This window comes from Schistocerca gregaria, chromosome 1 (genome assembly GCF_023897955.1).
Source record: "Schistocerca gregaria isolate iqSchGreg1 chromosome 1, iqSchGreg1.2, whole genome shotgun sequence".
In the NCBI taxonomy this organism is placed as follows: domain Eukaryota; kingdom Metazoa; phylum Arthropoda; class Insecta; order Orthoptera; family Acrididae; genus Schistocerca; species Schistocerca gregaria.
In genome coordinates this window covers 975,201,214-975,228,206 of record NC_064920.1, presented here as the reverse complement: position 1 = coordinate 975,228,206, position 26,993 = coordinate 975,201,214, and the positions used below count along the sequence as shown (strand labels likewise).

The following is a 26,993-nucleotide window of genomic DNA, read 5'->3' as shown; positions in this document are numbered from 1 at the left end:
GTACGGCATAGGTAAACAAGAAATGAAAGTGGCAAGAGGAGTGGCATACTCACGTGCGGAACCAGGAGACGATGAGTGCGAGGTCTGGCGCGGGCAGCGACACGAGGGCGCGCAGCAGGTGCGCCAGGATGGTGTAGGAGGACTGCGCGCCGAACACCGGGCTCTGCAGCAGCACGAACAGCGCGCGCGCCTCGTCTTTGTCGTGGAGCCTGGGAACACCACGGGCCGTCCGGTTCATGAGGCACGCACCGGCGGACACGGCACGTGCAAACACTCGAGTCTGCCTCTCATTTCTTCTCGTGACTTTTCTGAGCTACCGGACGGTATAGGCATGCTTATTCAAATACAGAGATAGGTAAACAGGCAGAATACGTGGCTGCGGCTGGAAACACCTATATGGGACAACAAGTGTCTGGCACAGATCTTAGATCGGTTACTGCTGCTACAATGGCAAGTTATCAACTCAGAAGTGAGGTTAAATGTGGTGTTATAGTCGCTGCACGAGCGATGGCACACAGCATCTCCGAGGTAGCGATGAAGTGGAGATTTTCCTGTTCGACCATTTCACGAGTGTACTGTGAATGTCAGGAATCCAGTTGTTGTGTACATAGTTCCACGTAGTCAGCGCGTACACAACTTTCCCACTAGAGCGCGCCCCACTAAGCACAACAGCGTAGGCGCAGCGCTCGTCTGTCTCCGCACTACGAGATGGCGCTACCATAAAGACGGACCAAATTCTGCTTCTGCCGATCCATGTATTAAGATGTAACGCAGCCAATGAGATTGGTGCTAACGTAGAACCTTTTCTCCTCGCGGATCACACTCTCGCAGTGATACATGAACGTGCGAGGTATTATAACGAGTGTACAGACCTCCGATTAGTCAGTCTGCATTTGTCTGCACCAGTCTGCATTAGTCTGTACCAGTCTGTGCGAGTTCTACATTTGTCTGTACCAGTCTATAGTCAAGTTTCAGTCTGCGCCTAATAAGATTACCATATCCCTGTACATAGCCATGAAGATAAATGTATAGACACTTTTGTAAAGTATCAGAGATATATGTGAGATTAAGATTAACGTACCAATACCAAAGGAACTTAAGGTTATCAATTGGTAATAGCATCCAAACCAAGTTAAGTAATTTTTATGCTTGTTATTATTTCAATAAATGTGTGTGAAAATTAATCAAGTTCTGTTTAAACTTGGTCACCGTCAATCTGCTACTCTAAGCGTGCAAGTGGCATTTCTATCGTCTGACCTAACGGCAGAAGATAAACACGCCATGATAAGACCACGTGACGTATTGCTGACACTCGCCTACTTCGTTAGAGCGACAAGTCAAATAATCTGATGGTGTGTGTACTGAAGGTCTTACAGTACGCTCACTACACCAGTAAAACAAGAAAACTCCGACATCTTTGCGTCGTAAAAAAATCTTGCAAGAACGGAACCGACGACGACTGAACAGAATCGTTGAAAGTGGCACGGTCCGCGTGGCTTCCCCTGTCGGAGGTTCGGGTCCTCCCTCGGGCAGGGCTGTGTGTATCGTCCTTAGCGTAAGTTAGTTTAGGTTAGATTAAGTAGTGTGTAAGTTTAGGGACCGATGACCTCAGCAGTTTGGTCCCATAAGACCTGACCACCAAACTGAACGTGGCACAAGTGCAACCCTTCCGCTAATTGCTACAGATTTCAATACTGGACCATCAACAGTTGTCAGTTTGCGAACCATTAAACGAATCGTCATCGATATAGGCTTTCGGAACCGAAGGCCCACTCGTGCACCCTTGATGACTGCGCGACACAGAGCCTACGCCTCGTTTGGGCCTGTCAACATCGACATTGGACTGCTGATGACCGGAACATGTTGCGTGGTCAGACAAGGCTCGTTTCAAATTGCATCGAGCGGATGTACGTGTACCGGTATGGAGACAACCTCATGAATCTATGGACCCAGCAGGTGACTGTTCCAGCTGGAGGAGGTTCTATAATGGCGTGGGGCTTGTGCAGTTAGAGTAATATAGGACCCCTGATACGTCTACATACGACTGACAGGCGACACGTACGTAAGCATCCTGTCTGATCACATCCACACATTCATGTCCATTGTGCATTCCAACGGACTTGGACAATTCCAGCAGCGCAATGCGATACCCCAAACGTCCAGAACGGTTAAAAACTGGCTCCAGGAACACTCTTCTGAATTTAACACTTCCTCTGGCCATCAAAATCCCCAGACCTGAACATTATTGAACAAATCAGGGATACATTGCAACGCGCTATCAGAAGAGGTCACCATCTCCTCGTACTCCTACGGATTTATGGACACTCCTGCAAGATTCATGGTGTCAATGCCCTCCAGCACTGCTCAGACATTAGTCGAGTACATGCCCCGTCGTGTTGTGACACTTCTGTGTGCTCGCAGGGGCTCTACACGATTTTAGGCAGCTGTACCAGTTTCTTAGGCTCTTCAGTGTAATTAAAATGCAGCTACGTAAAGAGCTCCACTGTTGGCCGTAATTGTCGTATGGCAGCGAAAATTGGTATATATGCTAAAGCGTTAATGCAGAACCGATTGACGCTGGAAAAAATTAATTCCAATTTTGGCGGCCAGGTGCAATTCTGGGGCTTCGAAGGCAAGAAAGACGTATAGAAATGTCTCCTTATGTAATGGATTAGGAACGCTAAGTGGGCAGAAAGGTCAAAAGAGTGAGAAAGGCAACATGTTGATTTTATTATTAAATGCCGCTAACACAATTCGTTCAGTATGACGAGCAGAGACCTCAACGAGGTGCTGTACAGCGCCAGATTTTCACCTGGTGGCCAAAACTGGAATTAATTTTTTTTCAAGCGTAAATCGGTTCTGCATTAACACATCAGAATATCTATTAAGTTTCGGTGTCATAAGATAATTACAGCCCAGACTCGACCTTCGTGAGGAGCTGCACTTTAAATAAAACCACACGGTATTAGTCGTTGAAGGGCACCTTAGTGCCAGACGTTGCTGTCACTAACTTGATCACGTGACCACAGTAGGGTTGCCAGCTTCTACAACACCTCTATATGGGGCACGACTATACCTCTTGGGTCTTATCCAGCAACGGTTATTTTACTAAGAGAAGGACGAATACAGTGTAGTAACCTGATAACTTACATTAATACTGTACTAATAACTTCGGACGTAAAAATTACAGATCTTATGTAAACACCTGAAAAAAATTCAAAGTGTGAAACACTACCTAACCCAAAAAGTTAAGCACCCAGAAGGGGATGAAGAAACTAATTGAAGCTTCATGGGTTGAGAGGGTATGTGACATTATTTCACGAATTTCAGTTAGAGTCAGATTTACAAAGAACTTGGCAGTATGATCCCACTTATCGGTACGACCTTACACCTCCTCTTGTCTGAGTCCATGCACTGATTCGGTTGGTTATGGTTTCGTAAATCATTGTACCTTGTTCTGAAGCAAGCAGAAAGCTAGCCAACAGCTGTTGTAACTGTCCTTCGTATCTTGGATACCAGCGCTGGGATGTAACTGATGACCTAGCTGATCCCGTTCATACTCTGTAGGGGACAGAACTGGGGATCTTGCTGACCACATAAGTACCTCAATATCATGGGAACGATTCATGTGCGGACGAGCACTGTCCTGATGAAGAAGGCACCACGATACTGCTGCAGGGATGGTAACACAAGAGGACGCACTACGTTCGTGACGAACTGTTGCGCCTTCAGAGTTCTCGCAGTCACTACCATCTGTGACTTGAAGTTGTACCCGACGGCTCCTCACATTGTGAAACCAGGAGCAACACCGCTGTGCTTCTTCAAAACATTGTAAGCGTGGGACCCCTCACTTGGTCTCCATTGGATATGATGGTCATCTGTGATTCATTACTGAACAAAGTGCGACGCCGTTCATCAGCAGTCCATGTTCCCCAGTCATGACGCCATCCCAGAGTCAGTAGCTTGCATAGTGGTCTTAGTGGCAGGCTATGCGTGGAACAATAATTCTCTAGTCCAGCTGCTGCTTGGGTTGAGTCGGTTAAGTAAATCTCTGACATTTAGCAGCGCTGTTGCCAGCTTTCAACAGCGAAGTGCAAACGGATGCCAGAGAAAACAGTAGCCGTCTATAGAGCTGAGACAACACTGAGGCGTTGCCATAGAGACGTTTACAAGACCGCCTCACGTGACTGGTTCAAGTAGGCGCGCCAGTCTTCTGAAACTATCAGGAATCGACTATAGTCTCCGACCAGTGGTGCGGGGTGACACAAAACGTCGCAGGGAGTTCATTGTCTGTTCTCAAATGGCAGGCGCAGATGTGAAAGGGGTTATAGTCTGCTTGGTGCACAATATGGTGATCCTCCCTTGTGGTGGCCAGATGTGGCCCACCACAAACTTAATGATGAGTATGCATGCCCTCATACAGCCACCATCGGGCGTCTGTCACAGCCAAATGCCCCAAAAATCTGGGTGTTGCATGATTCGATCAGCCAACCAAATGGAGACCCACAATGACGCCCCTTTCTGATAACGCTGTTTCATGTCCTTCACTCTGATCACTCAACATCTGATCACTCAACATCTAATGTTGTTCATGCCCTTTATGCACCCGAAAAGGCCTGGCAACAACACGAAACACGAACGATACGATGCACTCTGATGAACGTTCTACTTGTCACAGACAACTGACATTCTAATCATTTACATTCTTTCTGATGATTTGTACATTTACAAAGTTACATTGACATCCTCCTCCTTCCATGTGTTGGGCATGCTTGTCAGACAGTGTATTGTTTTTGGTATTTCTCTTGCCATTTGACAACAATCCTGACAGCTGTAACTGTAATTCAAAGTTATCTGAATTTTTGATTTTACGTGTCAAGGAATACGTTTCTTGCATCATTCCATTTCGTTTTCATTAATGAAAATCTCTCTCAACAGACGCTTTATTGCCTTTCGTTCTGAGCTGCAATTAGTGCTGGCTAATTTAAATACAGCATCTTTAACTGTTGGCGCAACTTCCCAAACCTCAAAGTATACAATATACCTGGCAGATTAAAGCTGTGAACCAGACTGGGATTTTAATTTGCGACCTTTCTCTCGCCCTTTCCCTTAACGCATTGTTTAGTAATACACAGACTGCATTTTTTAAGTCACTTTCAGAGTTGGGTTAGGCAGATTCAAACTTAAACATACGTTGTCTAATAATAAATAAGTTGTTCTGTACTGTAATGTGAATCCGAAAAACAAGTTATAAGACAAATTCATACTTCAGTATATTGATCAGTGACATATAGGTCTAACATTTAATTGCGACAAATGAGCCACACGAATAAGATAAATTAGCGGAAAAATATTAAATCAGGGGTTTTAGAGTCCTGTGCAAGATCCAAACCAAATAATTTCTTTACTCCTTAAATACGTGGAATCCCTTACAATATGGAATAGCCTGGAACTCTGAGGTACAGCCATGTTGTTACGGCACACGTCATCTTGATATGGTATAACAGTTTCGTGTTTTTGGGTGCAATGGATTCAGGCGTACATGTAATATTTTGGCAGTGTACCTGTGATCATATTCTGAGTGAACAGGTATTAACAGATCATAGTATAACAAGTTTTGTAAACAGAAGCAATGTGCTTTTATTTCCTTTCCTCTAGTGTACCTCGTCACGAATGAAAATGCTTTACACAGAAATTTATGTGTAAGATACCAAAGTGGAAATTTTTTAAAATTACATAAAGAGTTAGCAAGAGAAGGGATGAGATATCAAATGAATATTTATTTCTGTTTGTTTTGTATGGAGCTGCCTTGGCGCGGAGAACCAGAAACGCTTTTGCCAGTCGGTGAAAGACTGCTCTAGGAACACCCTAATGAAACAAACGCAGGAGAAATTATTGCAGTTAGCAGAAAACAGGGAACAGGCACTGGGACAATGAAGATTGACTTTTGTAAGTGAAATTTTCAAGTTCTCCACAGAGCATGACAACATGAGAAAAAATGAAGGAAAATAGTGTCTTTAGTCTTGTTTGTCTCCTAGAGATGATGCTATTTGTGGACAGGAAAAAGAATCTGTTAAATTACAATATTAAATAATTATATGTGTCAATACGCCTGAAGTTTAATGTGAAACATTCTATCTTTCGTATCATTAAAGAATCTGTAATCATTTAGGAATCTTTTTTAATACAGTTGTGCAAAAAACTGAAATTTTATAAATATTTAACCTCTGAATACACTGATGTGCCAATTACCAAGTTAGCCTAAGTCCAAAAAAATACTGTAAGCAGTGGCATCTCTGGTAACCCATGCAGCCATAAAGAGGCGTACTTTAGATCACCAAATATTTTCCGAGCAAAGTAAATATTAAATCGGGATCGTAAGTACTAGTTACGAATAGTACAATGTAATCTGAGATGCCCTTTTTCAGGTCGCTTTAATGATGTGTAGTTTTGGTTGTGGGGAATTTTGACAGTTTCGATAACATGCACCTTCGTGGTCGAACGTACTGTTGCGGCCCAGAATAAATTCGGTGTGCATGCCGTAATTTTTCAAGCTTTATCCGGTGAGCTCAGAGCCGAGAAGGCCAGCTAGGACCAGGGTAACAGCCAGAACGTCAACAAGACTTAAGCGTAAATGTAGCAGAAGACAAAGCACTAGCGAACATTGCCATACAGCTTCTGAGCGAGGAAAGTAAAAGAGCAAACATTGCAGTGCATCGTAATAGGGCAGTATGAGGCATGGAAACTGAAATGTCGTGTAGCTAGGGCCTACCGTCGGGTTGACCGTACGCCTGGTGCAAGTCTTTCGAGTTGACGCCACTTCGGCGACTTGCGTGTCGATGAGGATGAAATGATGATAAGGACAACACAACACCCAGTCCCTGAGCAGAGAAAATCTCCGAGACAGGCGGAAATCGAACCCGGGCCGTTAGGTATGACATTCCGTTGCGCTGACCACTCATCTACCAGGGGCGGACGGTATGAAGTAATAGTCCAAAACTCCAAGTGTCAGAGCATCACTGCAATAGTCAAACGTTTGCAGAAAGAGCCGAGCTCGGTGACCCACACAGTGGCAAAGATTGCTGACGAGAACAATAAACGAAGGCGCATTCACTCATGCGCCTGGAGCCACTATGTGCGACCCAAGTGTGGGCTCGGCTCTTTAAATGCCTGGGCTTTTAGAGCTCGAGGATTCACTCCGTCATGCCGCCATTCTGTCCGTGTCACCAGAATCAGAGAGAGTACCGGCCTACTGAGTTTCAGTCGGACCACGACAAGCTTATAGACGATGGTCTGCCTTCTACCTGCTTGCTGACTTCAGTGCCAAGACGCAGCCATCTTGAAGCAGACCGCAGACCACAGCTGTGATCTGCCATTGCTGTCTACTTGGACATCACGCATGAGGTGATGACTGGCATACTACTAACTCTCTTCCCACTGAGGGTCATTTGTGGATGATCAGCAAATTGACGTGTCCACACTATCCCGCTGTAGTGCTTTTGCACAGTCCCTAGTCAACTCGTGAACATCTGCAGCAATTTTGGTCGAGTCATGGTGAATGACTAGGGCTAGATCTTCACAACAACCGATATCCTGAACCACCAAGTCAGCTATTCTCACCTAAGCGCGCAACGGGTTGTTTACGGATGTGCTGAAGTACAGAGTCGCTCTGCACTGTAGAACAGCAGGAGTGGGCAATGCTTGCCCATCCCCATGCTGCCACCTGCATGACAACACTCTGGGCGCAGCACGCTGATCTACGCCACCGGCGTCAGTTTGTGCTGATGAGGCATGTCAGCAGTTCTTTACAACACACGCTGAGGCCTAGCTGCTACACGACGCACCAATGCAGTTTTATTACTCTGTATACGCATCCTGGCGAATAAATGTTATTACATATAACAAACACTGTGTTGCTAAGCACCTGATCACACCCACATTACCACTCAGCTGTCCAACCCCGGTAGCTGAGTGGTCAGCGCGACAGAATGTCAATCCTAAGGGCCCGGGTTTGATTCCCGGCTGGGTCGGAGATTTTCTCCGCCAAGGGACTCGGTGTTGTGTTGTCCTAATCATCGTCATTTGATCCCCGTCGGCGCGCAAGTCACCGAAGTGGCGTCAGATCGAAAGACTTGCGCCCGGCGGACGGTCTACCCGACGGGAGGCGCTAGTCACACGGCATTTACATTTGCCACTCAGCTCCCTGATCTGTAGGTGCCTTGGGCAGGCCAGGTCGCTATAGTACGAAGGAAAGCTGTAGTGAACGTAACAGCTTTATTGCAAAGATCTATAATACTAAACTTTTGTTTTCATTGTTGTTGAGTCTGCAGTGGTGTAGTTAAGATGCTGAGCTACTAATGATGTCCACCTTACATATAACAGTGTTAACAACTAGGAGTAACAGACAAGATTGTACACAGCGTCTGTTAAGAGAGCTTTCTGTCTGTCGTGTACGATTTCGCACACAATTGTAAGGAGAGGTGGGCTGCACGGTGGTATGGCAGCTGTCATTGTAGGAAAGTTGGACAGGAGCAAAAATAATTATCGAACAAATTAGCAGTAGTAGTATGGTATTCTGCTTACGGCAGGTCTTGTCGTGGGTTAAGCCTCTTCCACTTTTGTCTATCCATAGCCAGTCTTTTCATTTCTGAATATTTGTCTCTTTTTTATATTGTCCAGCATTTGATCTTTTTCCTCTTCCCCTTTTTGCCTCCACCATTCCTTCTATTCCTTCCTTCAATAAACAGTCCCTCCCTAAACAATGTCCAATACAGTTTCGTTTTCTCTTTCTGATAACTTTCAGCATGTTTCTTTCTTCTCCAACTCTTCTTAATACTTCTCCATTCCTCACTCGGTCTTCCCATTTCACTTTTTTCCATTCTTCTCCATATCTACATCTCTAGTGCCTCCAATATTCTTTCATCTTCATTCTTCAATGTACAGGTCTCCACACCATACAGTGCAACGCTCCAAATGTAACATTTGGTAAGTCTTTTCCTCAGATCTTTGTTTAGTGGTCCACAAAGTAATTTCTGTTTCCTCTTGCGTCCTTCTTTTGCCATTGAAATTCTTTTCCTAATTTCTGTTGAGCAATACATATCATTCATTATTACACTTACCAAGTAACTGAAGTTATTCACTTGCTCTATTTCCTCTCCCCCTATTTTCATACGGCATTTTCTCCTCATTCCTCCAGTTACCATGCTTTTCGTTTTCTTCTTGTTAATCTTCATTCCATATTCTTCTATGTCTGTGTTTAAATCATCTAACATTTGTTCCATCTCTCCTGCACTCTCTGCCATCACAACCATGTCGTCTGCATATCTTATACACTCCACTCTCCGACCCCATACACAAGCTCCTCTCCTTCCATCAAAACTTTCACTAATAATTTCCTCCATATATAAACAGTGTTGCTGATAAACAACAACCTTGTCTTACACCTCTTCCCAGTTCTATTTCTTCACTCATCACACCTCCTACTCTCACTCCCATTCTTACTCGAACAAATTATCACAGTAAAGAGAACATTTACTTAACTTGTATTTGTCATAGCGTACGAAGACTCATTACAAATAATGCAGCAAAAAATAGAGCACAGCTCTAAATGTTAATAAGGAAGAGCTCTCTGAACTAAAGCACAAACGATGGCGTTGGAGCCACGAAAAGGCGGCGTCTGCGTAGCATCACGTAGCTAAGTGGCTCTGAGTGCGAGTGGGGCTGAGTAGTTGCTCCCAGCTGTCCTACAGTGTGGCGACAGTGGGCTCTCATAGACCAGAGCCATTGCAGGCTTGGCTCAGCGGGTGTGCACCATTTGATGCGCCGGATCCTGCAATACCGCTATCGGCGTCTGACGGAAACTTGCAATTCCGCTGCCAGCTTAAAGGTGCCATTAGCGTGGTATCATTACGTAATATCACACTCTCCATCTAGATCAGTACAGCCTTTCTTCATCACAGCACTAGAAGGGGAAAGGTGGCGGGCATTGCTCCAGCCACCTTTTTCCCTGGGAAAGACTCCTGTTAATCATTTGATAGCAGGCTGACTTGAGATGGGGCTATAGTGGAAAGACTGGAATGACTGAATTCCCCTCTCCTGAGTGGGATTGAACGCAGGTCTTCCAGGGACAGAGACTGCTAGACCACCACCTAGATCACTAATGCAACCAGAATTGTACGATATCTGATCAAAAGCACCCGGACATCTTTTAATGAACATTAATATACGCTGTCCACCTTTCGCCGTTATGGCGGCTTGAACTCTGCTGGGCGCATCTCTTGGTCGTGCGGTAGCGTTCTCGCTTCCCACGCCCGGGTTCCCGGGTTCGATTCCCGGCGGGGTCAGGGATTTTCTCTGCCTCGTGATGGCTGGGTGTTGTGTGATGTCCTTAGGTTAGTTAGGTTTAAGTAGTTCTAAGTTCTAGGGGACTGATGACCATAGATGTTAAGTCCCATAGTGCTCAGAGCCATTTGAATCATTTTTGAACTCTGCTGGATACACTTCTCGTGAGGTGTCTGAATCTCTTTGGAGGAACCGAAACGAGAGAAGATAATGCTGGACGCTGGGGTCTACATCGAATTCGACGTACTCAAGTTCATTTCAGAGGTGTTCCACTGGCTTCAGGTCGGGACTCTGGGTAGGCCAGTTCAATTCTGGAATTTTATTGTGCTGCAATTGCAGGAAAGAAATACCGATGACATTGCGATTTCAGGAAAGCTGACGCTGAAAAGTGCTGCTGTCAGAGCTTTTAACCCGAACTGGCAGTGATTCTTCTTACCTAGTAACGAATACATAAGCTATGCAACACCCCTGCTTCCGAAAAAAGAAACCTCATCGTTTAACGTGAAGTCCTAAACATTTTACGTTGTGAACACGTTCTATCACTGTGATAGAGTGCGAGCAGTATTGTCTACCAAAAGTGTCGGTCAGTGTTTAATTGTGATGCTTTGCATGGCGTTGGCGCATAGGAGTGTAGCGTGTGATAGCGCTGTATGTGGAAAGGTAGTGGTGAGTGCGCTGTTACTGCCTATCTCGTTCGTAAACACGACGGTGCTACCACAGTGCTGAAGTCTTCAGTTAGCTTTGCCAACTAATTAAGCATGTGTGCATGTGTGTGTGTGTGTGCATTTTCTGAGACCATTTAAAGAGGCCACAGATGAATTAGAAGGCGAAAAATAACCGAGAATCCAGTTAGTTCTTCTTTGGTTTCACTAACTGCAACAAATTTGCAGTGTCGATGACACTGAGTGACAGGTGAGTAATTACTGCAGCTAAAAGCACTGTTTTATTATGATACGCGATAGATTTATAATTACCTAGCGTAATTGTGATCACTTCCAGACATAAAATTGCTACGTTTCTTTGGCCGTCTTTCCGTGATCTTAATATGCTTGAAATAAATGAAAAGCAGGAAATTCTTAGCTATGTGCGACAAATGTGTGCTACTTACGCAGGTACAACATGCTATCGTTAACATAATCGTTTTTGCATAGTTAGTGTATAATGTATTATAGAGAAACGGGAATGTTATAATTCGTATAATATTTCATTAACGCAAAACACCTCGTTTTTACGGGAACGTTTCGATGATTTCCACATCAATTCTGTACTACTTGTCTCTTTTGTTTGTTACCATAGATCCTTCAAGTACTGTGTCATCACCATCCAGAAAGAGAGATAGTTTCAAGGAATGGAGGAACAACAGATCATCCGCAGCAGATGAAGTAGATCTCTACATTTTAATGCACCCGGGAGATGATGATGACATCTTAGAGTGGCGGAGCAGACATGAAGCAGATCTGCCAGGCCTGGCTGCAGTTGCACGACGTATTTTATGTATCCCAGCAACAAGCGCACACAGTGAAAGATGCTTTAGTAAACCTGGCATGTTACTAGCAAATCGCCACAGCCAATTAAATCTGGAAAGCGTTAGTGATTTACTGCTGATCAACAGTAACTATAATTTTGGTTCTGTTGCAAACAAGTGAAAAGTATGACAAGTTACGTCTGTAAATGTTTAATGTTCTTTGTATGTTTTCTGTATGAAGATGGTTGTCTTCTAGATTACAGGGACAGCACTTATTTAATGTTTCCTATTAATGAAAGGAAAAATATATCTTCTGTTTGTAAATGAGACTCGTCCTCTATCCGCGATTGTATTGAAATATCATTTTACTTTCCAAGTGCTTCATGAATTTAGTTGTGTCACGTACCAGTTCTTGGAAACGTTACTTTTGCATTAAAAGAGAGAGACAGAGATAAATATATATTGTGTGTGTGTGTGTGTGTGTGTGTGTGTGTGTGTGTGTGTGTGTGTGTTTGAGAGAGAGAGAGAGAGAGAGAGAGAGAGAGTCAGAGAGGCGTTGGGTTTGTACAGTACAGTGCAGCGAGCCGGGGCGAGGCGGGGTGAGACGTCAGCAGTGACCGGCCATGCTCGGTTATCCGCGTGTCCGGAAGTCCGGACAACAGACACGGGGCGAGCACGTGACCGAGCCGAGTTGTGTGGGGTCGGACACGAGAGGCTCGGTCCCCCCGTCAACTGGCGAGCCGTGACCGGTCAAACATTGAGCGTTGCAGCACTCTAGAAGACATATTGCACACTATAGAGTAAACAAGCAGTTACAGTTAACTTCAGAGTCACTTATTGTTCATGTTCTGTCGCACTATTAATATTTTTGTTATCTTTTAAGGTTTCTGCCAATTATGGACCAAACTGTTTCAAGTTCTTGTTTTCTATTGAGCTTTAACATTAGTCTATCATTTTTACATTCTCTTTCAATAAGTTTCCTTTTGTATTTTAGACAAAATTTTCATATCCTGAAGAAGATGGTTGGTCGACGAGAATCGTGGTAGAGCGACTTCGTAATTTTGCGAAAGAAATTTGTGACAAACTGTAGCTTTGAGTTGTTTCGCGAGGCGTGCACAGTTGGTAGCTCGATGCTCCTAAAACTCCGCTCATGCCATCCTGTTGTTTCCTGAAATTACAACGCTTTTTCCACTACATACAGTCTAACTGTAAGACAAAAAAGAGGACGCTCCAGGAAGGAATTACCCGAATGGGTCGGAAGTCGGTAGAAGTGATGTACATGTACACACGAACAAATGATTACAATTCCAGAAAAAAATGGATGATTTGTTCAAGAGGAAGTGCTTCATAAAATAAGGAAGTCAATAACGCGTTAGTCTAGCTCTGGCTCTTATGCAATCAGTTATTCGGCTTGGCATTGATTGACACAGTTGTTTTATGTACTTCTGAGAGACATCGTGCCAAATTCTGTCCTAGTAGAGAATTAGATCGTTAAAACCCTGCGGGCTATCAAAATGAAAATGAATGAAAAGAGGTGGCCCACAACTACGTACCCACCTACTCAGAGTTGCATTGTTAAAAGTTTTGGCTGGTTTCGTTGTTTACGGGCTGGGATCGTAGTTGCCGCATTACAGGACAAATACTGCTGAGTCTACAGTTTACGACAAGAATACACACATGAATCGAATGGTTGAAGGTTTCTATCAATCGGCAATAGCGAATTATGAATGTAACATATAAATTGATAAATTAAATATTGCAATTAAATAACATCTGCAGGTACTTCCTTAACGACTTTAAATGATGAGTACGATAGTAGAAGTACTTTTGAGAATGCGGTATATTTCTGCAAAACACTTATCAGTGTCAATTGCCCAGCAATTAAATAAAATATATGTTGAATAACAGGTAAACAATAAATTCCTACTTAACGTCGTATCCAGTACTTCCCGTGTCCTAAGCCGTCACGTCCAGCACTGCCCTTCCCCCAGAACTGCCCCTTCCTCTCTCGAAACGATCCTCCTCCCCCACTTCCATACAGTCTCACCATAAACGAACGCTGTGATTGGCTAGAGCGCTCCCTCCATGCCTCCAAGCCAACTTACACTCACAAACATACTTAAACACATACGAAATACTGGAATTACATTTAAATAACTCGAAAATAAAAAAATACATTCCTATGGATGCACCATAAAGAAGCTCTTCACACATTACTAAATACATAAACAAGTTAAATAAACATATATCAAAGGAATAGAACATAAAGTAGGCCAACAGCCTAATGTCTCTCTGCTTTCTAAAACATAGTCAATATTTAACCAATTTTTTCATGAATAGTATATATCGGATATAAACATAGATGTAGATGAATATTTATAAGCGTGCTGCTACCGTTTTTTCGTGTAACTGTGGAGTACTTATGGCCTGATAAGATCGATAGGAATCGGCCACTTTGACCTCCAATAACTCAAGTATTATTAAGTTACATGCTTGTAATTCATACCAATTTACGTTTACACTAATAGCTTTCTAAAGACATGGCGATCGACAAAATCGGATGCAGAGTTTATATTTTGGAAATTCGTTGCTGGGTGTTACTTGTATAATTTACAATCAGATACTAAACTTTAAACTAATAAAGATATGTAAATCAGATTACACCATAAGAATCATCGTGCAAATAATAGTAATGTACATGTTTCTTTTTGAGGTATCATGATTCATCTGGCTACTATTAATTTCTATACGAACTGTGAAATGTCTGCCATTAAGGTTTCAGAAAGTCCGCCATCTTTGGCCCTCCCGGTCCATAGCATCACCAAGGAATTCCCAGCCACGTGTTCGATGGACCACACGCTGGGGCGGCTAATGTTCGGCACCACGTGTTTGCTGCCGGGCCCCGGCTGGCAGTTCGGAGCGAACTTACATGGGGAGGTCACGACCCTTGGAACGTGGATTTACTGCAAACTTCGTACACTCGTAGTACTCCGTGAGGACAACAAAATGTGTGAGCAGTAGCGCGTACTTCTCAAGCGTTATTGAGAAAATCGCAAGATCATTTCGGTCGTCAAATATATACCTGTGCGTGGCCATTTTCACCATGAAGCGGCTACAGCCCAGTAGTGACGACACGGTAGCTCAGCGGTGGCCACGCAGAGATATATATTTGACGACCGAAATTATCTTGCGATTTTCTCAGTAACGCTTGAGAAGTACGCGCTACTGCTTACACATTTTGTTGTCCTCACGGAGTACTACGAGTGTACGAAGTTTACAGTAAATCCGCGTTCGAAACGTTGCGCCCGTTATCCCACAATCCAGAGCTGGTTGGAGAACCCTGCCCATAACACTCCAAACGTTCTCAGTTGGGGAGAGATCCGGCACCATAGCTGGCCAAAGTAGGGCTTTGCAAGCACATAGACAAGCAGTAGAAATTCTCGTCTTGTGCGGGCAGGCTTTATCTTGCTGAAATGTAAGCCCAGGATGGCTTGCCATGAAGGGCAACAAAACAGGCCGTAGAATATCATTGACGTACAGCTGTGCTCTATGGGTGATGCTAATGACAACCAAAGGGGTCCTAGGGTGAAATGAAGTAGTATCCCAGACCATCGTTCCGGATGAAGCGAGCGACAATCACGTTGGTGTCCTACCTCTGTCTGTAGCGTCTCCAGACACGTCTTTGCTGTCCGTTGGGGCTCAGTTCGAAGCGCGATTCTTCACTGAAGACAGTTCTTCTCCAATCAATGAAATTTCAGGCCGAAATCTTGTCTGGAGACGTCACGGATGGCGGTTGGATACAAATCTGACAGGCGTCCACCATACCGCGCGACAACCAGGAGTGCTGGCCTGGGGTGTCATTTCTTTTCATAGTAGGATCTTGTTGGTTGTTATCGGCGGCACTCTTACAGCACAGCGGTGAGTCGACGATATTTTTCGCCCCGTTTGTTGCCCTGTGGTTTATGAGATTAGATGGTCAGATTTGACATATTTACGGCCAATAGAAATCACGGAAAGTGTATATTCTATAACTTTTGTGCCAATTTATGCAAATGCTTAGCTGAGATGCTTCTTGCACAATTGCGAAAGTCTTACCGGTGCAGGATTTTGTGGACGAACTGACCTCCCGATTATGTTCCATAGATGTTTGATGGGATTCATGTCGATCTGAGTGGTGATCTGCGAGGCCAAACGTTTTGCTCGAACTGTCCAGAATGTTCTTCCAACTAAACGTGAACAACTGTGGCCCGGTGATATGGGGCATTGTCATTTATAAAAATTCCATCGTTGTTTGGAAATATGAAGTCCATGAATGGCTGAAATTGTCTCCAAATACCCGAACATAACAAGTTTCATTCAGTGATCGGTTCAGGTGGACAGAGGATACAGTCCATTCCATGTAAACTCAGCCCACACCAGCTTGCACAACACCTTGTTGAAATTTTGGGTCATTGGCTTCCTGGGGTATGTGTCACAATCGAACCCTCCCATCAGCTCTTACCAGCTGAAATCTGGACTCATGTGACCAGGCCACGGTTTTCCTGCTGTCCAAGCGGCGTTCCAGAGGCCAGGAGAGGCGCTGCAGGCGATGCCGTGCAGTTAGCGAAGTCACTCAGGTCGGTCGTTTGCCCCCATAGCTCATTAATGCCAAATTTCGCCGCACTGTCCTAATGGATGCGTTCGTCATAGCCCCACATTAGTGTCTGCGGTTATTTCACGCAGCGTTGCTTGTCCGTTAGCACTGACAATTCTAGGGAATCGCCGCTGCTCTTGGTCGTCAAGTGAAGGCCGTTGTCCAATGCGGTGTGCGCTGTGTAATGTAATAATTGAAATTTGGTATTCTCGGCTTGCCCCTGACACTGCGGATCTCGGGGTATTGAATACCCTAATGATTTCCGAAATGGAACGTTCTATATGTCTAGCTCCTACTACCATTCTGCGTTCAAAGCCTGTTAATTGCCGTTGTGCGGCCATAGCTACATCGAAAACCTTTTCACATTAATCATATGGGCACAAATGTTTTAACTGTGATTATTGCATTTACTGAATCATTAGATAAAACGAAGGTAATGAAATAAAAATTAGAGTAGTATCTGGTAATGCTGTTAAAATGGTTTCCTTTAAGTACCCGTGAAGTATATGTCGATTTTTATAGGCCATGAGTAGTCCACTGCCCTTTTATATCTTGTGTAAGCGGTACTACTCCAATCTGTATATGCGCTTATCTCTATCGCCTGACTTTGTCACCTCAGTGTATAGACTAATGCGGAGCTCATCTTAGTAAATGAACAGGAGAACTGATCATCACAGTAAATGTTGAAAACTTTGATTTCAATGCACCAATCGATTGCTGTCACATTTCAAAAATTGTTCCAATGGCTCTGAGCACTATGGGACTTAATTTCTGAGGTCATCAGTCCCCTAGAACTTAGAATTACTTAAACCTAAGTAACCTAAGGACACCAAATACAGCTGTGCCCGAGGCAGGATTCGAACCTGCGACCGTAAGGGTCGCCCGGTTCCAGACGGTAGCTCCTAGAACCGCTCGGCCACACCGGCCGGCTGCTGTCACATTTCTGAGGTGGATTCTGAGTGAAAGGGAATCAGGACTTTTGGATTGTTTTTTATTTCTACGGAAGTGGCTTGGTTCAGTGTTTCTAGGTATGTAAATTCATAGAACAAGCGATATTATGCGCCAAAAAATACTCATCAGTACTTTGAAGAACCGTTGCGTAATCTCGGGAATGGTGTTTGTTGCGCCGCATCGTAATACGATTCTTTCATCACAGTGTTAAGTCTAACTGGTATGTTTTTTGTTTGATCCATACGTGGAGAAACTCGCAGAAGAAGAACGACTGTATGGATACTTTCAGGAAGAGGGAGCAACAACACACATCTATTCGACAAAACTGTCACGAATTCATGCGGTGTTCGATGGGGGATAGGAAAATCAGTAGAGGGAATTCAATATCCTAGCCACCTCGATCCTAGCCGTCTCTCTACCTGTGATTTTTACCTGCAGCAAATAGAAGGGTCAAATGGACCCAAACAGTCCCCACATTATGGAAGAGATACAGCAGGTCATTGAAAACGCTATCGTTCCTGTCCATTAGGCAGAGATGCTATGCGTTTCTCACAGTTTGATTAATCTATCACAGAGCTACATCGATGTCAACGGCTGTCATTTCCAGCTTATTCTGTGATGTTAATTAACAAGGGTCAATCATTCGAATCCTATCATCTGCTCTTACCAACTGAAATCTGGAATCACGTGACCAAGCCACGGCTTTCCTGCTGTCCAAGCACGGCAACAGAGCTTAAAAATTCCACTATGTATGTATGACTGTTGCTGAGGCAGCACTTACGTAGTATATTCTTTCCCTAGTTTGAGTGTATGTTTGCCAACAGAGGAAACGATGTGCTCCCAAGGAAACGCAGCGTACGTTTAAGCGCAGTCGTCGCAAACACTGTTAATTCAGTGGTCGGTCCTCTCAGAAGACAACAGGCTACAGACTCGAGGCGAAACTCTGGCATTTGGCTAAGACACGTGCTGCTGTTATTTCGACGGTAGGCAAATGTTTGCCTGCGATACGCGTTCGATTACTTTGTGTGACCCAGAGTCCCTTGTATTTCGCAACATCGATCAGTGGAACGCACGTATGCAGCTTCTGTATCAGTGTTTCTGAAGTCGAGCTGAATTCCTCACAAAGTTGCGACATTAGGATGAAAAACGATAGCATCACATCAAACGAAAGGAAGAAGTTAGTGACTACAATATTGCAAGTTTGTTTCAGTGTTGCTCGCTCCATCATAAACGCTGTAGACATTTTGTCTTAACGTTCTTATTGTTACTGAAAACTGAAGAACTAGATGAAGTACCCAAATAACCAAATTCACCACCCCCCCTCCCCACACAGACACACAAACCCGACGGTTGATAATTTACTTAATATGTTGTCAGACCATGGTGAAACTATCTGCAGGTCATATTTCACAACAAATTCCTTCAAAATGTTTCAAATAACTCTAAGCACTATGGGACTTAACATTTAAGGTCATCAATCCTCTAGACTTAGAACTACTTAAACCTAACAGCATCACACACATCCATGCTGGGGGCAGGATTCAAACCTGCGACCGTAGCAGCAGCGCAGTTCCGGACTGAACCGCCTAGAACCGCTCGGCCACAGCGGCCGGCCAAATTCCTTCGACACAACATGAAAATTGAAGATTTAACTTTCTATCGTTCTGTAAATTACACTTGTAATATCTCTCTAGAGCTCTTGCAACTAAATTCTTTTTCTAAACATAAAACAAACATACATTAGAACAACGTAATGGCGAAAACTTGATCATATATCTCTTTCTACAGTCTCTTGCTTTACCATTTAAAATATCTATCTAGTCTTGTTTCTACTATTATACATTATTAGATACATATGTTTGAACAGAGAGAGCTGGAGAAGGAGAGGGAGAGGAAAAGGAGAGAGAGAGACAGAGAGAGAGAGAGAGAGAGAGAGAGAGAGAGAGAGAGAGAGAGAGAGAGAGAATGAATTGCTAACATCGTAATTATGTTTACATTGTAATTTTTCAATTACTGTAAAATATGGCCTGTGTGCACTTTGCACAATCTGCTCCCACTGTGATTTTGTATTTTTCTAACTCGATCAATGAATGTTTATCGGTGTATATTTTTTTAACGATGCACGAGTTCTTGTTTCTATGTACATTGAGTATAGTTATTCCTATAATTTTTGTACTTTACTTTGTCACTGGAGTCCTGTTTGTACTGATATGTAGCGTCTGCAGCGGGACCACTTATCCAGAGAAGTGTATGTACGAGGGGTTGCTGATCAGTCCTTGGCTTTTCCTAGTTAACATGGACGTACATTAATTCTGATGTTTTGGTATTTAAACTTGTTCTTTACTTTTTGTGTGACAGTAAGTGTACAGCAGTAACATTGCTTTTTATTTTTCTGTGTGGGCTTCAAGTGAACACGGCGCAAGAAAATCGAGAATTCACAGTGCAAGAGAGTCGTGCTGTGGCTCAGTACCTTTTTTTAAAATAGGAACACGGCCAAACAAATTTGTCTGTTACATTGGGTGGTAACTGCCCTTCCTACTCCACTATCAAGAACTGGGTTTTTGCATTTCAGTACTGAATATGAGGAGCACTCTGGAAGGCCAACTCAAGTTACAGTTCTGGAAACCGTAGACGCGTTCGTTACGGGATCATGGATGGTCGGATAATAGCTGCTAGAAAGATAGAGGACTCTCTGGGAATATCCCGAGAACATGGAGATCATATTATTCATGAGATGTTGGAGATGAGAAAGCTCTCAGCCAAATGGCTTCCGAAATGTTTCAGTGGAGACCAAAAGCCTGAACAATCGATTGCTTCACAGTACATTTTGGTCAACTTGCTCCGGGTTCCTGCGGGATTTTTGGATCGTTCCGTTACCAGGGATGAAACATGGGTATGCACAGTCTAAAGAACGGAGACGCAACGGTTCTCCAGGTACGAAGAAGCTCAAAACACAAAGAGCAGCAGACAAGTTGCTTGCGTCCATCACTTGGAATAAAGAAGGAATACTCGTTATTGACTACTTAAAGCTACAATTGGTCTTCATAGATCGAGGAAAGCCGAGAAAAGGAATCCCTCCTCACAAGGCAGCCAACACGCATCATTTATTATGGCAGAGTTTCACTTTGAAATCCTCAAAAATCCACCCTATTCACCTGACGTGGCCACCCTTGTTCCAAAACCTCAAAAACATCTCCAGGGATGACGAATTCTGAACACTGAGGAAAGGCTACGGATGAGTGGCCTGCAGTACAATAGATTTTTTTTTTTTTTTGGATGGGGTGAAGAAGCTGAGAAGATGGAATAAAGATGGCATAGATGTGTTGAGCACAAGGGGGAATATGTTGAGTAAATAATTTTTTTTCAAGCTGATAATAGCTTTTTCTTTTTATAAAGCCAAGGTCTTATCAGCAACGCTCCCCCTCCTCCGTCATAGTGAATGAAACGACGAATAACAAAACCTATCCATTGAGAAACAGCGTTTGCACTAACTACCCGGTACATTTCTCAGCAGAGTTACATCGATGGCTTTTAATATAAGAATATTATTGAAGAAAATTCATTTGGATTTAACATTCCGTTACCGACGGGGCATTAGAGATGAAATACGAGCTCGTTTTGAGGAATGATATCAGCTGTGACATTTTCAACGAAAGCATCACAGTATTTTCTGTAAATGATTCGGGGTACTCACGGGAAACCTAAATCTGGATGGTTGGATGGGTTTGGAATCACTGCCCTCCCGAAAGCGAGTCTGGAGACATTCCGCCCCTCCTCTGAGTACGTCGGTGAGTGACGAGATGCTTAGTGGACTATGGGACCATAATATACAGGTATCACATTGAATAAGAACTGATATGGGTGAAAGTATACGATAATACACTCCAAGAAAAAATACACACCACGAAGGAATCATTCTATAGGATGGAAATCGGTAGATGTGATATACCTGTTGTAACGCCCCGAGGACAGACACCCCAATTAACAAACTTTGTGAAAACTGAAAGTAGGGAAGTGAGTCATCTTGACAGTGACGGCAACTATTGACGATAAAATCTACGCTGGTAATATTTTGATTAACACCTATATTATTCAAATACTGGGAATAGCATACAAAAAGGGGAGATAAAAGGAAAGGATTATTATAGATTCTTTATCAAACATCTGTAGAATAAATTCAAAATCATATGAACGAAGGTTAAATCCAAGAAAGTAATTCAGTCAAAGGTAACATTTACCATGGAAGAGAGTTGTAGCCGCATCGAAAAGGAAATTCAATGCGACTACAATGCCACTCGGAGACGGAAATGTTCAGTTAGTTGCTCTTGAGTAGCTCTAGAGTACTTTTGCGATATTTGTCTGGACGCAAACACTGTTAGATTGTTTCAGTTTTGGAAGTTCAATAATTCTTGAGGTAGATACTGAAGTATTGCTCAGTCTTTCGAGTGGTGAAAGTTAATCTTTACCGTTCTCAACGCTACGGTATAGTAAGACGAGTGTTAGACTTCAATTCAGTGATATTGTTTTATCGGACGTGGCCTTCGTACTGATGAACAGTTACAAACTTTGAGAGCAATGGATCAACTACAGAAAAACAATTCGTAGTCTTGAGTAGGACACAATAAAACGAAAACACGAAGAAAGACAAGTACGCCGATTAGTCAAAAGTTGTCGTCAGCGTCACTATTATGACATATCGGTGTGCGTGTGTTGTAGAGACAAGCATTTAATTACAGAAAGAACAATAAAATCTGAGTCAATGGGTAAATCTTACGTGTCGCCTAACTCTTTAAACATTTTAAGTGACTAAGTGAATACATGATTAATGGACATTAGTGATTAGTTTAAACCAGTATTACGGCGTATTAAAAAAGACATTTACTCCAACATAAGTTATCTCTGGAGTTACGTCGGGCCGTAGCAACGCCATAGCAACGGAATAGTAGACCGGAAAATTTCATCCTCACTATGTATCATGTGAAAAAAGACCGTAATGATGAAATAAAGAATCAAGATATTATTTCATCACGGAACTAATCGGGCATAAAATAAAAATAAACGATTGCAGTTTACCAGTTTGCACAAACTGAGAAGACTGTTGAGGACAGATAACCGAATAATTTTAAACCACGCGAGGTGTTGTGTTCTTACGAGAGTTACAGGTGCTGTTCCACGTCACACCGACATGCACGAACATCGTTACGAGTCGCGTCTCCTCCCGGCGGGTGAAGAAGCAGGAAAGGGACGTCATACCGCACAGACAAACAAATGATTACACTTCCAGAAAAATTTAATAATTTATTCAAGAGAAAATCAATAACACTTTGGTCCACCTCCGGCTTTATGCAAACAGTTATTCGGCTTAGCATTGACTGATAGAGTTTTTTTAAGGCCTCATGAGAAACATCGTGTCAAATTCTGTCCAATTGACACGTTATCTTCAAAATACCGAGCTGGTTTGAGGGCCCTACCACTAGTCCTCCAAACCTTCTCAGTTGGGGAGGGCTCCGGCGACATTGCTGGAGACGTCTTCGGCTTGGAATCTCATTGATTGGGAGTAGAATTGTCTTTAGTGAGGAGTCCCGCTTCGAACTAAGCCACGATGACCAGCAAAGACATATCTGGAGACGCCCCAGACAGCTGTGGGAAACCACCCCGACTGTCACTCGCTTACAGCCCGAGAGCCAGGAATGATGGTCTGAGGTGCCATTTCATTTCATAGTATGACCCCCTTGGTTATTACCCTGGCCACCGCTTACAGCACAGCAATACGTCGACGATATTCTACGCCACGTTTTGTTGCCCTTCATGGCGATCCATCCTGAGCTTACATTTCAGCAAGATAATGCCCGTCCGCGTATGGCGAGAGTTTCTACTGCTAGTCTTCGTGATTGCTACACCCTGCCTCGGCCAGTAAGGTTGCCGGATCTCTATCCATTTGAAAAAGTTTGGAGCGTTATGGGGAGGGCGATTCAACCGTCTCGGTATTTTGACGATCTAACACGTCAGCTGGGCAGAATTTGGCACTATATCCCTCAGGAAGATATCCAACAACTCTGTGAATCAACACCAAGCGGTTTCACAAGGACCACAGGAGGGCAAACGCATTATTGAGCTGCTCAATTTGGTAAGCTCTTTCTCTTGAATAAATTATACAATTTTTTCTGCAATTGTAATCATTTGTTTGTACATGTACATCACAACTACCGATTCCCGTCCCATTCGGATAATTTATTCATGGTGAGTTTTTTGTTGTTGTCTTAGAACGCACAAGCAAAAATGTTCCAGTAAATATGGGTCCGCAAACGAGCCATTTTGGACATACTAAGAATGTGTGCTTACAAGTCGCCACTGACTTCCAATATAAAATATTGTCGTAGTTAGTACAAAAGTATTTGAAATGTAAACTTTTCGATCAAGTCCCCCGTCTAGTCTCAAGTTTCAGTCATGGCCTACCTAAATAAGAAATCGCATACTTTCACCGGATTCGGTTTTTAGCTGTTAATTTTGATACACCCTATAGGTGTCTCTCGTGGAATTCTGTATTGAATTATTATTTTATTGTCAAGCGAATCACTTAGCTCTGAAAATGAACACTGTACTCACACTCTGTCTTCTTCCAGCAGTGCGTTGATGATTGCCTTCATGACGATCTTGTGAATGATCGATGGCTGCAACAGAAAGGAAACATAACGTTAAGAATAGTATTACGAATTCTGTTACATGGATAATACACATTCAATTAGAATTCGGTTTCACTGGTTCAGCAGCTTGGAAACAAAAACCTTCAGAAGTCGAATCAGCTCATCTATGAATGAAATTTTCACTCTACAGCGGAGTGTGCGCTGATATGAAACTTCCTGGCAGATTAAAACTGTGTGCCGGACCGAGACTCGAACTGGGGACCTTTGCCTTCCGCGGGCAAGTGCTCTACCGACTGAGCTACCCAAGCACGACTGACGCCCCGTCCTCACACCTTTAATTTTGCCAGTACCTCGTCTCCTACCTTCCAAACTTCACAGCAGCTGTCCTGCGAACCTTGCAGGACTTGCCCGCGAAAGGCAAAGGTCCAGAGTTCGAGTCTCGGTCCGCACACAGTTTTAATCTGCCAGGAAGTTTCAGCTCATCTATGCTTTCAGTACTCAACTAATCCCTGGTAGCAACCTTACGAAAACTTACCAGGATGCATCATTGCTTCCACTAGAGCAAGAACAGAAACACGATAAATGTCTAATTATCAAGGGCACACAATGGTACCCTGACTACTCTCATTTGTACCACTCGTATGGGGATGTATCGTCCACATATTTGCTTGTGTAATGCTAATGCCGGCCGCGGTGGTCTAGCGGTTCTAGACGCTTCAGTCCGGAACCGCGCGACTGCTATGGTCGCAGGTTCGAATCCTGCCTCGGGCATGGATGTGTGTGATGTTCTTAGGTTAGTTAGGTTTAATTAGTTCTAGGTTCTAGGGGACTGATGAGCTCAGATGTTAAGTCCCATAGTGCTCAGAGCCATTTGAACCATTTTGTAATTCCAATCGCGAGGAAGAGGTAACAAGTAGTTTGCATATTGTTGTTACGAGTTTCGTTTCCTTTGCATTTCGACGCGTAAATCATGTTGTCATTTCACTGCAACTTCATATGTTGTGGAATCTGTAGCGCTGTGTACGACCCTTGTATCCACCTCTCTATCGATGTGATTTAGTGCGAACAAAAGAAGCGATATGTTCCGTGTGTGTAAAACACGCCAAGCTAGAACAAAAACTCGGTTTCCAAGCCGCGTCAATTCGAATAAAAATCTCGATCTTTCGATGGCCACCTCCGTAATGGTCGTTAGGAGTAAAACCGCTGACGACGATGGCAAGAATTAATGAATGGAGGTTAAACATCTTTGGATACTGGAAACATACATGTTTGTGAAATTTTCGTTATCAAAAGCAGAAAATGATTAAAAAATGGAGTTAGACGGTTTGGATTATGAGAGGCACTATTATAATGATACGTATAAGCTAGAATGTGTAGTGGCTTAGAGAACGACTAAGTACACAATTATATTGGACGTTATTCCTCAACACAGGAAATGTAAAATGACGAATATGGATAGCTGTCACTCAGAGTAGTTCAATACGCTGTTTGTGAGAGTAGGGGGGCGGATGCAAGAACCCTCCATCGCCATTCTAGACAAGGCCATAGTGGAGTGTTTGCCTTCCTCCGAGATGCTGCAAGTACGTAGTGTCAAGAGCATAGTTGTGTCGTGTGGACAACTGTTGTGAGTGCTTATACACTGAGTCGCCAAGAAAACTCGTATACACTGCGCAAATACAGAGACGCATAAACAGGTAGAATACGGCGCTGCGGTCCGAAATGCCTATATAAGACAACAAGTGTGTGGCGCAGTTGTTAAATCGGGTACTGTTGCCACAATGGCAAGTTATCAAGATTCAAATGAGTTTGAATGCGATGTTACAGTCGGCGCACGAGCGATGGGACACAGCATCTCCGAGGCAGCGATGAAGCGGGGACTTTCCCGTACGCCCATTTCACGAGTGTACCGTGAATATCAGGAATCCGGTAACACACCAGATCTCCGACATCGCTGCGGCCGGAAAAGGATTTTACAAGATCGGGACGAACGACGACTCAAGAGAAACGTTCAACGTGATAAAAGCGCAACCCTTCCGCGAATTGCTGCAGATTTCAATGCAGGGTCATCAAAAAGTGTCAGCGTATGAACCATTCAACGAAACATCATCGATACGGGGTTTCGGAGCCGAAGGCCCGCTCGTGTAGCCTTGGTGACTACACGACACAAAGCTTTACGCCTCACCTGGGCTTGTCAACACCGGCATTGGACTGTCTATGACTGGAAACATATTGCCAGGTCGGACGAGTCTCGTTTCAAATTGTATCGAGCGGACCCTGCATGTCAAGCTGATGGAGGTTCTGTAATGGTGTGGGGCGAGTTCAGTAGGAGTGATGTGGGAAATATAGATACAAGACAAAGACGGATAACATATAACACGTTCAATAACCGAGAAGAGAAAATAAGAATGGAAGACCACGAGAGAAATACTCCGATTAAAAAGTTCGTAAAGCCCGTATGCCGTCTTTCTCCCCTAATGCTCGGTCTGCACACTGAAGAAGCGTTTATGGAAATAATAGAAAAATTCAGGATTAGGATCAAAATTCAAGATGAAAAGATATCACTGTTAAGATTCGCTGATGGCATTGCTATCTTCAGTGAAAGTACTGCAGGAACTGCAGGAACTATTAAATGTAATGAATATTCCAACGAGCACAGAATATAGACTGTGAATAAAACAAAGACGAAAGTACTGAGGATGAGCAGAAATGAGTTCAGCAATAAACTTACCAAGAAAATTATGGAAAGCGTAGAAGACGAACGGAAGGAATTCTGCTAATTTGGAAATAAAATAGAGCAAGATGGAGGAAGCAAGGAGGATATGAGAAGCAGGTTAGCTCACGCATAGAGGTTTTGATACTAGGAAGAAATTTCTGACAGAGTGCTTCGGGGACACAGCATTGCGTGGCAGTCAGTAAGAAATTCGGAAAAGATCGAGGCGTTTGATATGTAGTGTTACAG

At 43.5% G+C, this 26,993-nt stretch overlaps 1 protein-coding gene across 1 annotated transcript in view; it reads right to left on the bottom strand.

The window, feature by feature from the left end:
- The window catches only part of LOC126311099 (probable E3 ubiquitin-protein ligase HECTD2), a 418,213-nt gene that overhangs the window by 120,737 nt on the left and 270,483 nt on the right, over positions 1 to 26,993 (bottom strand). The window contains exons 7-8 of the mRNA XM_049992125.1: positions 23,997 to 24,061; positions 54 to 209 (exon numbers count right to left, since the gene is read on the bottom strand). Of these exons, the coding sequence (XP_049848082.1) occupies positions 54 to 209; positions 23,997 to 24,061 (221 nt within the window). The remainder of the gene's footprint in view (positions 1 to 53; positions 210 to 23,996; positions 24,062 to 26,993) is intronic.